Source organism: Bombus huntii, chromosome 6 (assembly GCF_024542735.1).
Source record: "Bombus huntii isolate Logan2020A chromosome 6, iyBomHunt1.1, whole genome shotgun sequence".
Classification (NCBI taxonomy): Eukaryota; Metazoa; Arthropoda; class Insecta; order Hymenoptera; family Apidae; genus Bombus; species Bombus huntii.
In genome coordinates, this window is record NC_066243.1 from 15,557,144 (window position 1) to 15,574,895 (window position 17,752).

The 17,752-nt window shown below is 37.0% G+C and overlaps 1 protein-coding gene across 1 annotated transcript; it reads left to right on the forward strand.

Annotated features, from left to right (window-relative positions):
• The first annotated feature begins 1,177 nt into the window (after positions 1-1,177).
• LOC126866285 (pickpocket protein 28-like) lies at positions 1,178-17,752 on the forward strand. The gene is made up of 12 exons (XM_050619673.1): positions 1,178-1,477; positions 4,088-4,215; positions 4,304-4,491; positions 7,274-7,424; positions 8,476-8,615; positions 8,896-8,992; positions 9,113-9,376; positions 11,187-11,292; positions 11,668-11,724; positions 14,424-14,553; positions 14,878-14,984; positions 15,729-17,752. Exons 1-12 carry the CDS (start codon positions 1,426-1,428, stop codon positions 16,019-16,021), a joined length of 1,713 nt encoding a protein of 570 aa, XP_050475630.1. The 5' UTR covers positions 1,178-1,425; the 3' UTR covers positions 16,022-17,752.

Consider the following 17,752-nt stretch of genomic DNA (forward strand, 5'->3'; position numbering starts at 1 on the left):
TCAACGTATCAAGGGAAACTGTAATCGCGTCGTTATTTGACTGGCGGCGTATCAAATCTAAATTAGTACCGGCCGTCTACCACGGTTTCATGGAAGTTAACGAAGTGAGTAATTCGATAGCATTACTATAATTCCGTGGAATTTGCGGGCATCTGGCCGTAATGTAAATGCATCATTAATTTACAGACCAACGTATTAGCCGAAGTTCAAACTTCCGATAGAAACGACCGGTACAAGGTAAAGTTCAATTTGTTCGTACCGACTGATCGTTCATGAAAATCGTTTCAGTTCTATCGAACGTTTTTCGCGTCTATCTCAAACTTTATTCTTCGATCGTAATTACATTGAACACGATATCGTGATATTCGTGACTTTAAATCGTAAAAGGCGTAGCAAGACCTCTGTTCCTTTGCGCAATCGGTATTTCCACAGTTGTATCGCTCATCGATGGTATCACGAAGTACCATAAGAGGTCAGGTCTATCCTGTATCGCGTCCATGATAAACTAACCGTTACCGATAACCGTTGACAAAATAACGAAAAAAAATTGACGAATGGATCGACTGTCGATAGACCGATATAAATTTTACCATGGACGATTGGTACAGACCATTGACTAAGAGCAGAATAAACGTGACGTTGACCAGTTAGCTGTTTGTGACGAGTATAGTCGTCATGCAGAAGTGGCAATATTTTGTGTTTTGTATACTCGTTGTCACTTACTTTTTGCCACACGTTTTAGGTACATGTTTTTCGAAGAGGTCGCAACAGCTAGCTGGCCAAATGGAATGTTGTGTCTCGGGTTCTGAAATATCCATAGATGGAAATACCGACCTGGAAAAGAAGCCGAGTGTTTCTTACGCCCTCTGCGACGTGCTACGACGAACGAAAAATATATGGCGGACCACTCGTCGTCGATGATTCGGAAGAAAGGGATTTGTACGACATTTCGATTTATAAAAATTACAAGCGTTTTCGTTCGATTCCTCTACAAGATTTTGCATTATTCAAGACTCGTTATTTCACAACGAATCTGTAAATGTTTGCTACCTCACTTTTCTCATCGTATATTATAATTGCGTTCAATAATTAATTATCGAACACATCGATCTATCGCTTGTCACCTTGCCGGTCCCTCGGCCGCGTATCATTTGCCTAAGTGGTTACGAATTGAAAGTGGACGTCATCGTAATGACGTTTCGCGGAATTGACGGGGCGAAATTGGTAGAAAATGGAATTAAAAGCCGCCGATAAAATCAACGCGACGTACAAACGAGTTAGATATTATCGCGAATCGACATCTTCGTTCCTTTGTTAGTTCTGGCTCGCTTTGCTCAGTTTTCTACGAGCGTCGAACAAGTTGAAGAAGTTATATACGGAATATTCGTGACGAGTGTCGAAGAAGTTTAACGTCGGCGTAATAAGATGAGGATTAAGTGTCACGGTACCCGCGGATGGTACAAGAAAAAGCTAAAGAGTACGCGTTTACGATATTATTTCATTGTAATTTCGATTTATGGTAAAGTAGTTGTAACATTACGCAACATAGTCGACTATCACTACATTACACATAGTATTTCTACTTTTTTCCCATAGAGTGAACACGTTATTATTTTATTGTTTCTTTATTCCTTCGTATAAAAATTCACACACTGCCAATAATACCATTGCTTTCTCCTTCAGCCAATTTCATCGTTATTCCCCTACCTTTCTTCTTGTCTGTCGATTCTATTACATCGTTCGCGTTGTTTCATCCCTCGTCATTTCGAATTCATTTTTCCCAACGATTCCCCACGGTAGAGTGCTCTACTCTATCCCACACGGAACATAAATTACTATAGCCAATGTATCAGCACTACGTATTACATCATATTTATGTTTCTTCGAAAATAAGATAATAAATCGTACGAAACGTTGCACACGATAACGCGGATCGCGTTACATTCTTTTCTCCGTACGCAGCAGAATATTACAGACGAAGGAGATTTTGAGTTTAATATCTCGTGTTTCTATTGGCAACTAAGTGATTGCGGATTTTGCCATTAGCTGGTATTGACAAAATCCGCAATCACTTAGTTGCCAACCCAATAACATCGATGTAGAGGTTCTACGTAAAATAGCGATTTTCACGCTTTCGATAGTTCGCCGCGCGAATATCTCGACGTCGTTGAAATACCGATACGAATATAGAAATTCATATTTCGATAAAAACGATTCAAAAAATTCCAACTACGCAGATATTTGTTTCCTCCTCTAACACTTAGCGCTCCAAATGTGTCTCTCAAGCACTGTAGATGAAGCCGACCAATACGCATCAAAATATCGTTTCCTGATAAAATCGTTAAAATGGTGGGGGAAATTGTTCTTTTGGCGATTAGAAACAAGCGTATTAAAGGCTTATGTATTTTACAAGATTTCTCAGGAAATCAAATTATTGGTAAGTCAGCTCGTAAGTCACTGTCGGAATAACAATGTGTATGGCAGGCGGCACATAAGGAACAACGTTTAGATGGGAAACTGCATATGATAAATCAGTTGTCGAAAGGGAAAAAGAAAAAGTGTCTTGTTTGTTCATCAAAAGGAAGTATCGCGGTAAAAAAACAAACAATCTTCTACTGTGAGACCTGTGAACGCAAACCCGGTTTACATCCCAATGAATGTTTTAAAAAATTCTCAATTATAATTAACACTTTGACTGCCACACCGAAATCACATGTTTCGCTGAGGGCGCCACGGTAGTATTTTTATTATTCAAAGCATATAATGGCGAAATAATAAGAAATTGACGATGTAAGACAACGTTCTTCCCCAATGGACCGTTTATCTCATTGGTGGTCACGGGTGACCACCGTGGCACCTTGGTAACAGTCGATAGCGACATATTGTAGCGAGGCTTCGTTTATTTCAACAAACCATTCGCGTCCGTTATTTCTTTGTAAGCAAAACGTACGGAATATACAGGGTGGTTGGTAACTGGTGGTACAAGCGGGAAGGGGGTGATTCTACGCGAAAAAAGAAGTCGAAAATATAGAATGAAAATTTTTTTTTAATTTTTTAAATTCTTCCATCGAGACAACGATCTACAGTGAGATCCGTTATAACGTACCGCACGCGTACCGAGCGCAAATTCAAAGTCGATTTTCTCGAAAACAAAGCCTCGAACGAAAAATTTTTATTCTACATTTTCGACTTCTTTTTTCGCGTAGAATCACCCCCTTTCCGCTTGTACCACCAGTTATCAACCACCCTGTATTGTTGAAACGTGTAGAAGATATTAGTAAACGGTATTTGTTCATTCTATATATAATAGCAAGGTATGTTCACACTCGTAACTTCAATTATACGATTATAAAGCAGCATTTACGATTATTTTCTAAGCTGTGTCTATAATAATATTCGTGGATTACCCCTCAAAGATATGCACGCAAACACAGTGCACCGTTGATGCAAGATTTGTTCTCATTTTTTTTTTATCGATGTTCTAATAAAAATGTTTAATCGTTCAATGGTGCACTTTTTATCTCAAAGTATCTTCTATTTTTCGGTTATATTCAAAATTCCTCAACTGTCAATTTTCATTGAATTTTTACAATTGTAAGAAGTTCAAGAGCTCCGGTCACCAATGAACACCACCGTGGCGTCACAGGAGAAACCGTGACGAGTCGTATATGCCCCACGTGGCAGTCAAAGTGTTAATATAAATATCGTAATCAAAATTCCATTACTTCTGAGATGAATAAAGATCGTTTCGAATGACTTGAATATTATTATTTATACGTGACTGTAGTGTAGAGGATGGTCGTGTGATTTGTTGTTTGAATAACGAGATAACTCGCTGCTGAAATCGTCAAGTGTATTTTAAAATAATAAATAAATAGGTACAGACAATATTCGCTAACAGTAGCTACAGTATTCGTTACAATAGCATTTAAAATCTCGCACTTAAAAACTTGCAAGTTCGAATATGATCATCATAATACGTGTGCAACGTATCTAGGATATCTCATGTATTTTTGTATATATAAATTGTCTATAAATATTTATTGTCTATAAATATAAATTGAAATATTCGCTTGTTTCGATGCAGATAGTCAACTGAATATCGCACAAGGTGTAAAGCGATTTTTTCGTGATTATTGCCAGAACACAGGGTTGCACGGTTTTCGATACATCGTTACAGGCGAGACAACATGTCATAAAATGGTTTGGCTCATGGTAAGAGGAACTTTCGTCCACGTTTCCTATCGCGTCGGATAATTTCGATAAAAACTACAAAAATTTCTTTCATTCGTTTAACGCGTAGATCTGCTTGGCAGCGATCATCTTCTGCGTATTGCTGATGTTACGTTTGTGGCAATATTATTCGAACAACCCTACGGTGACGATAATAGACACGTCGAACCCCATAAGGGACTTACATTTTCCAGGTATCACGATATGCAACAACAACAAAGTTTATAAACCTCATGCTGATAAAATCGCGCAGAAATTGTAAGTAAATCGTAGTTCATAGCTACTTGTACCTTAACAAGTGTGTCTTAAATCGTTCTCACGAAATTCTTTCAAATTCTTAATATCCTTGAGATCGTGGATCGTGTTGTATAATTTTGTTGCACAAATTTTTCGAAATTTAGCGTCAGAAGGTACGCGTTACAAATTTTCACAGTACATAGAGCTTTATCAAATTTGTTTTTCTCAGTATCATTTAGCAAATAGAAAGCGATGTTATATTTAGTATGAATTTAATTTTAAGATAATTGAAACGTGCACTCGTTGAAAAGCGACGTTTATTGTGTAGGATTTTGATACCTACGCGAATAGAAATAATATTCTATTCGAGTAAAACTTATTGAGTATAATTATATATTGAGTATAATTTACAAATGTGATGTTGCAACTTTGTAAAAAACTTGCAAGGACCTATGAATACACGTAAAAATGAATTCATTGAAACGCATTAATAATAACGGCGCCTGTTGTCACATTCTTTTTCAAAACATTAATAACGAAATGTTCGCGACTCGATAACATCTTCCTCGATAATACCATATCGCCTCTAACATCGTTATTATTGTTTATTTATTTATTGCCGTATCGACTGATAGTTACGAGCTACTACAATTACATTACCTAAGATAACATTTTTCACGCGATATTAATTGATATTTACGTGCGACGAGGAAACGTCAGGTCGCGTGTCTCCTATCAAATTATAGCGTCGTCGAAGCGTTTGTAAATAAAAGCTTGTCATCGTCTTAATATCGTACGAATCCTGGTATTTTTTGATCTACGAAAGTGTCTTGTGTTTATTAACACTACAACTACCATACCAGTCAAATTGATTGGTTTTACAATTTTATTTTACAATTCCCACTTCGTGTTATATTTTTTTCCGCAATGATGTAATGACTTCCGCAACGATAACTAAAAGAATAATATAATGAATTTCATTTTCTATTTTATGTATTCAAACTGAAAATAATTTTGTATCGAGGCTACTGATACCAATACCAGTCAAAATGACTGGTACTTGTCAAAATGTAAAAGGGTCGTGCAATCTGTTTATCGAACCCCAATTAACCAGTTTCCTCGTTTTGTACAACTTCCCACGCGTTTTTCAAATTTTTACCGCGCATCGTTCGATACGCTGATATCGGTTATCAGGAAAATTCCGGATCGATCGCTAGATCGCTAGATGCTAACGCTAGAAATGCCACAGCAGTCAAAATGACTGGTTCTACAATTTTATAAATGCGTCAACCCTCGTTTAGGGATCACAGTCCCAGATGGATTAATAACGTTGAGGTTGAGGTTGACTGATTGAAGACCGAGTGGATGAATTTGTAATAGAAAAGTATATTGAAATAATTAAAGGTATAAGTATAATGTATAATGTATAAGTTTATGCTGATTCAGATCCTTACTCTCTTAGTGTTACTAGACAGTCGAATGATAGGGAGCACGTTCATATATTTATAGCGAAAGGGCATTACCAAAAAAGTTAAGCTTATAACTTGAGCTAGAGGCTACAGGCAACATAAATAGAAATCTGTTTATTAGTTCCTTTGTTCCTAGACCTTGCAACCCAAAACATAATGTATACTCCATACAATAATATGCACCACTCCTTATTTAGAATATTTCTGCGTAGTAGCAGTCTCTAGGTCACAGATATACACAAATAAAGATGTAGAATTTTTCTTCGAGTAGTTACTGCAACAAATAATACCAAAAATGTACTACATAACATGGAATTCCTTCTGTAAGAAAGTAGTGAATCGATAAATATAAAAATATTCTATTATTACGTATTTTTTAAAGACCAGTGATTTTCACTGGTTTTGGTAGAAAGCCAAACTTCGTGTTAACTATCGGTAGTTCTAGTGTTAATCTACACACTTAACGTCGTTCGTAGTTCTATCTATAGCTTCGAAATATGGCGCAAGTGAACAAATTAAAGATCTTATTTTATCCAAATTCTATCGCAAAGATTTTCGCGAGTTGAACGTTTCAATTTTCTTAACTGCTTTTAAAAATACATTAATGACAATGATATGTACATAATTTCGCAACGTAAAGCGCGTTTTTAGTTTCTTCGATAAGTGTTAGATACGCGAAATCCGATAGACATATACAGAGTGTTTGAAAAGGTCGAGGACAAACTTGCACTGCGTGTTAATAAGGTGAAGTGGATAAAAAAAGTTGCTACAAACTCGACGACGATTTATCTCACAGTTACGAGCAAAAACTGTTATCAATCGTTTAGACAGATGCAATAAATATTCGAAATTTCTTTCCCCTGCAAGAATGCAGACTTCCATTCGTCCAACTCTTTCGAATATTCCCATTCGTGTATTTTCTAAACCCACTTTTATGCACACATTTTCAAAAGCTCCGCGGACCATAAACAAAGGTCCGCGGAAGTTAGGTCTGATGACTCGGAAGGCCAACTAATTGCTCGTTAAAAATTATCTCTGTGCATCCGTATAACGAGTCCAAAGAACAAATTGTCTGGAAATCTTCGAACCCTCGTCGTTCTTCCACCAAGAATTTTCGAACATAAATTCATACGAAGCTTCTCTTTTTCACTCGCTGCTTCCTCTTATTAACGCGTATCGTAAATTTCCTGTCGACCTTTTCGGACACCCCGTACATAGTCTGCATGATGTTCGCCGAACATATTTCACACGTAGTACACGCACGCGTCCAATAAACGAAACGGAGCAATCAAGCTGCCAGATATATATTTCTGAGAAACAATTTCTCTCAATAGGCTGAATTATGGATTCGATAGTGACATGAGCAACAAATTGTTCTCTTCGCTGATGAAACTGATACGACCGGACAAAATTGAGATCGATAACGCAACCGCGTCCTGGGCCCTCGACATCCTCGGTTACACGGTCGAGAGACTTATGCTCGAGGTGAATAACGTTGTTCTTGCGTTCTGACAAATCTGTAGAGGACTTGTGTAGAGGATGTTTCATCCTGAGATTTATTAGACGAGATTGCTCGTTGTTGAAACCGTCGAATATACAGGGTGCTTGGTAACTGGTGATACAAGCGGAAAGGGGGTGATTCTACGCGAAAAAAGAAGTCGAAAATATAGAATAAACATTTTTCGTTCGAGGCTTTGTTTTCGAGAAAATCGACTTTGAATTTGCGCTCGGTACGCCTGCACTTTATCGCGTCTCGTTATAACGGATCTCACTGTAGATCGTTGTCTCGATGGAAGAACTTAAAAAATTAAAAAAAATTTTTATTCTACATTTTCGACTTCTTTTTTCGCGTAGAATCACCCCCACCAGTTACCAACCACCCTGTATTTCAAATAATTAAATAAATTAGTATACAGACAATATTCGCTGAGACGCTCGTACAGTATACAAGTCGCTAAATAAGATTGCTGATAAATACTAATAACTGATAACTGAACCCTTTTCGGTCGCGTATGTTTATTTATATTGGTCGGAGGAAAGTCGGAAAATTCAAATTCGTCTTTGTTCGACGGCTGCGCATAGCGGCGACATTGTTTCGCTTGGAATTTATTTATTATTATATTACGTGTATCATAACGATCTTGATAATCCGAGGTAAAACAACAACATGATTTGAATTGTCCTCTACTCATGTGCCGCTGCAAATCCTTCCGTTAGCCTCGTTCATCGAAAAAAATAATCGTCCAGCTCGTGGAGAAGATACGCTCGCTGGTTCTTTTTTCCTTTTTTGTTCAAGGAAACGAAAGAGAGAGATACAAAGCGACGAAGAACGAGCAGGGAAAAGTATTTGTCTCGTTAAATCGGTTCTGCATGGATAGATAAATTCATGGAGGAATTATATCAAACATACTTGTTCCTCGAAAATTTGTGAATTTTTCTCTCTTCTCGTGTTTCCAGTTTCCATCGATCGAGAATTTCGTATTCTCTCGGCCCTTTTGCTGCCTCAACAAACACGATAATCTTTACTTTGTTACAGTTGATGCATCCTTGTAACTTGTTGCTAGTGAGATGCGGCTGGTTGGGACAACTTTACGACTGTAGTAAAATTTTCAAAACCGTCAGGTCGAACGAAGGCTTCTGTTGCGGCTTCAATTATCATTTTGTCGGCGATTACAAGTAAATTCGAAAATCCGAAAATCTCTACCTATATCGAAACTGCGCTCTTTGTAATTCTACGTCTAATTGACAGAAGCTTCTGATAAAAAAATATAGAACGTAGCTGATATGTTCGGAAATATATTAAAAAAAAAAAAAAGAAAAAGTTTCGTTGAAACATCTCTGTCCTTTTATTTATTTCGTTTCGATAATCCGTCTCGATTAATTTTCCCTATCAGAAATGTTGTATTTTTATAAACATTTTAATGAAGTTTAATGTTGCATGTTCGATTGCTTCCAGTGACGAATATGCTTGGTTAATGAACATCACGATGGACTCCGAAGAACTAGACGTATTAACTTCGAATAATTCTTTCCCGGGTGTTGACGACATACTGGTAATAGTGTGCAATGATTAATACGTAAACGTATCGTCTGATAATTACTCGGCAAATGTTCACGAGCTACACGGTGAAAGGATTAATGAAGAGGTTAAACACACGAACCTTCTGCTTCAGCACGTGCCTGGAACAGGAAGTGATATTGGCTTGGCGGTGGCGTTGAACATCGACGCTGACAATTACAAAAGTTCGGTGAGGCAATTTGTAGGTGCCACGGTTTTGATCCACGATCCGTTAGATTACCCGGATATCGGTGCACAATCCGCCTCTCTGCAACCGGGCCACGTAATGTCGATGACGCTGACCGGCACGAAATTAGAAAGCTCCAAGGATATTCAGAATATACCTCTGTCTAAAAGGATGTGCTTGTTCGATGGCGAGGTACGTGAGGCAATTGATATACGCAGTGATTAGAAAAATCTATCGGTACATCGTTAACGTTCATCGTATTTTAGCGTTTACCTTTTTATTTTACCTATTTATACAGGGTGGTTGGTAACTGGTGGTACAAGCGGAAAGGGGGTGATTCCACGCGAAAAAAAGAAGTCGAAAATATAGAATAGACATTTCTTTTTTTTAATTTTTCCATCGAGACAACGATCTACAGTGAGATCCGTTATGACGCGATAAAGTGCACGCGTACCCAGCGCAAGTTCAAAGTCGATTTTCTCGAAAACAAAGCCTCGAACGAAAAATTGTTATTCTATATTTTCGACTTCTTTTTTCGCGTAGAATCACCCCCCCCCCTCCCCCGCTTGTACTAAATATATTAAATTGCAACGATTGTTTCACGTTTATTTATTTATCTCGGAAATTTGTCTTTATTTCTCTTTGGAAATTGATAAAGAAAATGATGAAAAGGAACTTCGTACGGGAAACGTGGAAAGGGAAATATTTTCTATATTTTTAAGTATACTTGGAATATTATATAATAAATATATGAAGTAAGGTATAGATATATTTGCACTTTGTGATTGCACGTGTACGTAGTGTGATATCAGGTTTTTTAAATTGATAATACATCATAAGGAAGCTTCTTGTAAGAATTAATATTAAAACTAATTGCTAAATAATGTTATCTCTCTGAGAGGGAAATAACATTTTATATTTTCTGCTTCGAACTTTGTGTGAATATTTCCCGTCGAATTTTCCCAGCGCTTAATGAGATCGCCGTGTTAGACTTTCTTGAACATCGCTGCTATTAACATTATCGAAACAAAAATAAGAACTTCAAAAACCAGGGCCGGCGTGACCTTTCGCGAGACCTGAATACACCTTCAAATCCTGCGCTTAGATTTTATTTATTAATGCTATTACATGTTATGTATTTCTTATAAGCAGCTTTTTTAAACAAATCCAAGTAATATTTTTTCGCATCCAAGAGGCAAAAAATTCAACGAAAGTACGAAATCTGTAATCGTGTGTAACTTTTGCAAAAAACTCTTCATGTAGTTTAACCCCTTAACCTACAGTTACGGGCATAGCCCGTAGTAGATGATCGGACCAAACGCAAATCGGCCCAAAATTCTCGAACGTGAATCGTAGGTTAAGGGGTTAATTTCTGTAAAAAGTACATTTCTCTGAAAGCGCCTGGATTCTTTTATCCAAAGTAGTTTCCAGGATACGAGGACTTCGTGGAGTTACACCGAACTTTGATGATGTTTTCCTTTAACCTGAACCTTAAAACTACATCATCGCTACTAAAAAAAATATCTCGCATCTGTCGATGGTATCGTCATTCTATAAAAAAGTTAATCAAAATCAGTGTTTCTTAATTGGGTAATTTTCGTAGACCGCGGAGCCTCTTAAAACGCGGCGAACACGCTGAACCTGCCTTGTCAGAAACTGTTGCGTAACAAGAATATAAAAGAAAGTTCACGAATGTACGTACTGGACATATTTCATAAACATCGTTAGTGAAATAATAAATGCAATTGTGAAATAAAAATTGTATTAACAAATTGGACAAGCTGAAGAGAATACTAAAAGTGGCAATTCTCTTTAACTAGAATTCGAGAAATTTCTCGTAATATACGTGAAATACGTGAAATAGTTAATTTTTAATCATTTTACTTTATGAAACGTTTAATTTAATTTAATATGTGTGTATAGAATTTTTTAAACTTTGTACCACTTAAATGTAATTTACAAGACGATAATTATAAAAAGAAATTTCTCTTCTTATTTTTAGACAACCGGAGAACGAAGATATAGTTATCAAACGTGCATTTCGGAATGCTTACAACAGCAAATTTATGGTTCCTGCGGATGTTTACCCTTTTTCTTTCCAGACCAGCGTGAGTAATTTTTAGACGTAACTTTTGTTAAAGCTATCGATTATTAGAACGCAGAATCGCAGAACGAGAAGTTGAATTTCATAGATCGTACCTTTCGCCGAGTAATATTTCAATGTTACACGGTCGAGTATCAAAAATTCAAAGTTATATGTCGATAAAGATGCAAATTGGCGGGAAACCTTCTCAGCAAACTTTCTCGTACGACCAAACAGCTCAAAAGAAATTTAATTTATGATATACATAATTCATCGTGATACATAATTCATGATATAAAAATTAAAAAATTCATCGAGAGTAGAGCACAAATATCAACCTGATAAATCAAATTCTCTTTATAAAAATTATATCCTTTGTACGTTTACTGTTTTTTAATAGATCCGAACGTTCGTACTTGTTATTTGACTGACGTGGATTGCATCTTGTCCCGTAGAAGTAAGTTCGTTAAACACTTTCTTTTCTATAATTTATAATTTCATTTAACTTGCGATTTACTTTTCTATCGTCTGTTAGTATCGAATTAAGAAACTTGAACGAAAGTACGAGACGTATCCAGAAAATAAGTTCTGAACTGCTATAGAAAAAAGGCAGAAATTAATTTTCAAAACCTCAGAAAACCTCAGAAAGGGTGCGTGCAACTATGTCGGCTTCAAAAGTACGAAATTTCCTGTTGTATTTTCCTAAAGTTCGATGTGTCTAAAATTCTGCGGTAAAAGAATATTTTGAAATTATAAAAAGACGTGCGAATTATACGAATACGTCTGCCAGTGAACACGAGTGCGTTCTTTTATTCCAGTGAAAGATCAATTAAAAATTGTAAACGCGTTTTTCTCAAAACTAGATTTTTCCACTTTGCACCCGGTAGATCTCCGAAACTTATCCGATTAACTTGAAACTTTTGTACATTATTCCGCGTAACGTTATTTACGTTGTAGCGTATAATTTTCTCGATATCTTAATCCATTTTTTCTTCTTTTATTATTTTTAATAGACGTTAATTAAAGTTGTTTTTTTTCAGAGAAAAATAAAATTTTGTTCTTAAGGAGACGCTATTTTCGTGTTTTTTAAAGTCACAGAAAAATCGTATGCTACATCGAGGATAATCCGTTAAAAATATTTTGCTTTCTACCATCCAGTCGCGTTCGCCGCTGGGTACAAGTAAACGAGGTCCCGCAGACGATGTCCTACCACCCCGTCATTTTGTAATTTTACGTAACAAAAAAAAATACCAATCCAGAGTTAAGATGTTGCTCGAGGTTATCTAAAAACATCTTGATCCTTTGACTAATACTCGTAGGCGAAAAAAATCCTAGATTTGCCTTACTTTTGTAGGCCTGCAGAGTTGCACATCCTTCGGGTTGGCAACTAAGTGGTTGCGGATTTTGTCATTAAGTGGTATTGATAAAATCCGCAATCACTTAGTTGCCAACTCAATACTTTCCTACGCAGCTCTTGCCATTATTCAGACACTGGTCGCAACAGAGTTCTAGTTTCTGTATCCTCGCGTCGTAGGATGACGCCGGCTAGGATGCCACCCATACGACGAGCATAATTTCCGACATTCCAGACGATGCACAGTGGTCTGTCTGTTGATGATGTAGCGGGACAATAATCCAAAATCAGGACCCATTGAAAATGAATAAATCTTTGTCATACCACAAGCCACCCACTTAGAGATATCGCAACGTCACCTGGTATACAACTTTGTATGTGTTTCGTATAAATGTCGATCGGCGAAAGGAACGCGAGCCGATCCTTTGGTAATCGATTCTTAAAACTCACCGGTATCGGCTAAATATCGCAAGTGCTCGGTTGTACGGCGATTTAAATCGTCGGTATTTTTACAAGTAAATGGTAAAAATCGCGTTTCAGCCGCGTCTTTTAATTTCCAAACGAACGGAAATAAAATACGATCGTAAAAATGATTTTTCGATAACTTTCGTTGGAGAAGCTGTAGGATATCCAGGCACTCGGTGGAAATTAAAAATTTGTTACGCTGCTTCGTTCTATTTGCCTGGCGGAGGATATGTGCACCAGTTACAATTGCAAATATTTGCAGTTCTACGTAATTTTACGATCTCCTCGTTGTAAGAAGAATCGAACCGAGAATGGGAATTCGGATTTTGAAACGCCATCGGAGATCGAATGATGGAAGTTTCAAGGATGCTGGAACAACGTCCATGGTGTTTCTCAAACAAATGAGAAATATTTACACCTAATGTAATGCAACGCACTCAAATCGTTTTGCAGCTGTTTCACCGCCGACTTGAAACGCCCATCAAATGCGCATACAGCCAACTTGTTCGAAATTTCGCAGTTCTTGCTATCTCCTTGTCGGAGGCTCATTGTCGTCTCAGTTTCAAAATTTACTGCGACCGACGTCTCGTCGTAAGCTATCGTTTCGTACGAAATTCAGTTCGAAAATCGGTAGATCAAAAATGAGCGACTCTTCTGGTGACTCTTCGTGGGCAAACGAATGGAAAGCGACGACATTGTAAAAATCGTCTGTTGCCACGAACTTGTTCTCTGACTGCGCGCACTAAATCGTCATCGATCGACGGACGGTCGACCGCTTCGCTGATCGTCGTGCACGTTTTCACGATCGTCGCTAAAAATTGCCAACACGTCTTGTCGTAGCATCACGCGTCACTTGTTCTTCGTACGCTTGACGAAGTTGACGATGAATGGCCGCCGGTTTCACGTTTCTTTTATTCAGAACGCGTCGCACGGCCCACGGACCGCTCTATTCTGTTTCGAACCTGCGAAAAACGAACAAATACCCGTAAACACGATCCGATTGTTTCCAACTGGCAATTACGGCTTGTCAATGAACAAAGGAAATTGGCGTGCGTGTGCGCAATTCCGATCGTAGCGTCGCAGCAGCGATATTTCTTAAGGGAACATACTTTGTGGAATCGGCTCGTACACGAAATTCAGTGATAAGATGAATGAAAATTAACGAGCCAATCGATGGCAGAAGATTTTCAAGAAACGCGTTTAAAGAATAATTTAATAACAATATTTTTTTTAACAATTTTTACGAGAATATGAAACGAACAGAGATGATTTTTAATCTCTTCGTAACAATTTTGTTATTTTTCAAGTTTAACCTTGTTGTTTCATTTTCTGAGCAGGAAGTTTATCGGTGATACATTCGTCGCATATAAACGATTGCAGTTGCCTTCCGCAGTGTAACGATAAGAGTTACGAAGTGGTCTCTGAATCGATACAAATGAACGACGTAGGATACGATTCCGAATTGGCGTAAGTCACAATATTTTTTAACCCTGCTGTGCTCATTCTCCATCCAGCTGTATTTTTCTCCTGTTAAAATATGTCTCGTATGTATTACGTACAGTACGATGAATTTGTTATCGATGCGCGTGGTTTCACATTTCGGTCTGACATTTAAAAGAACTTCTTAGAAGATTAGAAATTTTGCTTAAAAATTTCCTTCCCCTCGTAACAGAAATGCTGTTTTTGTTAACAACCTTTTGTCAGCGCCAGATTAAGTTAATTTTCGAAATGTTTGAAAATGGAAGCTTCTGTCTATAAGGATTTATGGGGAGAAAATTTGTTCGTTTACAGACGTGGCTTAGACGTCCAGAGTACTTCGTTTCTGTACGCGTATTTTCGAGATGGCACGTACCTCGAGTACCGGAAGCAAACTATCTTAGGATGGGACAGCCTTCTCGGTAAGAAGGACTTTCTCAGAAAGTCATCCATACGTTCTAGACTTTTTTTAGACTTTTCGATCGTTGGCATAAGTGGCTAATAGGAAAGCGCGGCTAGGAGAATAAAGTAAAATTAAGCTGACTTTGTCGCGTAACTAGGCACGAGTTGGAGAAGTTCAATTGGAAAAGAAGGGGGCGATGAAAAAGTTTGCACGTGAGAATAAGGGAATTTTCTTTGAAAGTTCGCGATTAAGATCGTGATGACCAAGATATATATTTTGAATCGCGTTTATCTATTTATGCAAGAAGGTGAGGTCAGCTTAAAGTAACAGAAAGTAATTTTATCAAGCGTGCCGCGAGCTTCGTGTAATCTTGCACACAATCGTATTTTTCTAGCGTTGAAAAGTTCCTTCACTTTGAAGATGAAATTGCGAAATTATTACGTTGTACATTCCAATTTTGCATATAAACATTTAATAGTGAAAGTTAACCGAGAGTTAATTGAGAAGCTCTTTCTCCCTTGAACGTAATTAAGAAAATTCGATTCTAATGTTAATCTATATACATATACTATATTCGATAATGACAAATTATATTTAAACAAATTATTCCATTGTATTATTCGTTCCAGCTGTTATTCAAATCGGTATTAAAATCACGACGTGAATTATAATTTATCACAGCGAAATTAATCATATTATCGTACTAATCGCATTTCTTGTATTTTTAATTTTACCTGAATTTTAATAACAGAATAAATTTCAGCTTCCTTCGGAGGAATCTTCGGACTCTGCCTCGGCGGTTCGGTGATAAGTTTAGTGGAGTTCGTGTATTATTTACTTGTAGACATCTTTTCGTTTCTTAAAGAGAGAACAGAACGACAGGATCAAGATCTACCACCTGCCTCCAAATTATTCGTTTCTGTGCCCGCAAACATGAAGTTGAAGAAATATAGTACGTCGAATTTGAACAAACGCATCTACCTTGCGTGGGATCAACAGCTTTCTCAACGAATTCGGAAAAACTCCGAATTCACGTGCAATATGTATCACGAATAACGTACGATATCGTGTTTAATTGCATATTATCGAACGTGCGTAGAATTTCTGCCAACTAATTTCCAATTGATTTCCACTGTCTAATAAAGTTTGACGTTTAAGAAGAACTTAATTTAACGATATTTAATTATCATGTAACGTAGTCTATCAGATAAATGGCAAAAAGAAGATCAGCTGAATGAACAAGAAACGCCAATACTGTAATTAACTGTATTTGAAATTATAGAAATTTAGATCGCATTAATTAAAATCCTAATTATTACTATTTGAATATTCCTTAAATCTTGTTAAAAGCTATCCACCCAAGCGAATATTATTTTTCTTGTCGTTTCACGCTGCAATTATTAAACAACGTTTCGACGACTACAAACTCCAACAAATATTCGTCTTTTACGAATCACCGCTGTTTGTACATTGAAATTCACCCACCTGGGGGGTGACTTTATTTCTGTCTCTCGATGACGCAGGTGGTCGGTACAGGAAAAATTTGAAGGCGTTTTCCGCGATACGAAGGAAATGGTAGCGAAAGAAAATTATGCCGGAATAAAGCTGGGGGCCAGCTTGGAAAACGAGGCAAATTAGAATCGCATCCAACTTCAAGAACCGACTTGAATTGAACGCTGATGAAACGTCGACTTCACCCACGTTTAATCGCGATTAAACGAACCTTTCTCTTTCTCTTCTTAAGAAGAAAAGAATGGTATTTGAGGAAAAGTTCTGTTAACGCCAGTTCTTTGTATTTTAGGCTCGTGTAAAACAGCGGTGATTTCAAGACGATAGCGTTTTTACAGAATTAAAGCGACGCTAAATCTCCTCAAGCTTAATGTTAAATTGACAATGAAGTTTTATAATCATAGGATACCTTTTACGTTACGTAAATCGTTATTTTCTCTACGCTCATATACGGCTTCCTCGTTGCTATTCATAGGAAAATGTAAGGGCTAAGCATCGTTAAACGGAGAAAGTTTGCCTGAACAAGGAAAACCTCCTCCTTTGTCTAAAACCATAATGAACATAGGCGCTTTAATAAGTTACAATGACTTGTATAATATATCTTCTTGAATATTCATTTGTATTTAATATTTGTATAACAAGCTGGCAAACAGTGATTAAGTAGAATTTTCCAGCCCTACAGGCGGTAATTCTAATGATAATTTCATCGATTTAATTATTAATTCTCTATAATATCGTTATTGTGATGTTATAACGAAACGAGATTGTTTAGCAAAAGAATTTGATCTACGATGAACGGCAAAGCTTAACCACGATTAACGACGAAGAAATTTCTTCCTATTGAGTGTAATAGAATGGCTTGATCGATCCGCAACGTGTAATTATAATCAATTAAATTGTTACTCTTTCGATCATTAATCATATAAGTCGTATGTCTCTAGAAGTATGTTGCTAGAAGTAAGATAATAGGAAAGATAACGACGATTAAATTTGTTAAAGTCATTTCTACATACATCTTTCGATTCGTTTCAAATTTTACCAGTATAATGATGACAGTTCTGTCTCATTATTGTCCAAATGTTTCATGTAACTATTTTATGTAATTTATATTTTACCAATGTAATCGTGATAGTCTTGTCTCGCTGCAATGCCAGCAAAATTTCAACATCTTCTATGTAATGTGGCACAATATAGCATACGTAAAAATTCTCTATAATAATCGTTCATAATACTATTCTGAGCCCATGATACATAGTACGAACTTACAACAAAGTAATT

Excerpts from the sequence above, each read along its gene's own strand:
- LOC126866285 (XM_050619673.1), top strand. The coding sequence starts at position 1,426 with ATGAGGATTAAGTGTCACGGTACCCGCGGATGGTACAAGAAAAAGCTA. Across the intron at positions 8,616-8,895 it reads CATTTTGTCGGCGATTACAA|TGACGAATATGCTTGGTTAA; the intron begins GTAAATTCGAAA and ends GATTGCTTCCAG. Across the intron at positions 9,377-11,186 it reads TGTGCTTGTTCGATGGCGAG|ACAACCGGAGAACGAAGATA; the intron begins GTACGTGAGGCA and ends TCTTATTTTTAG.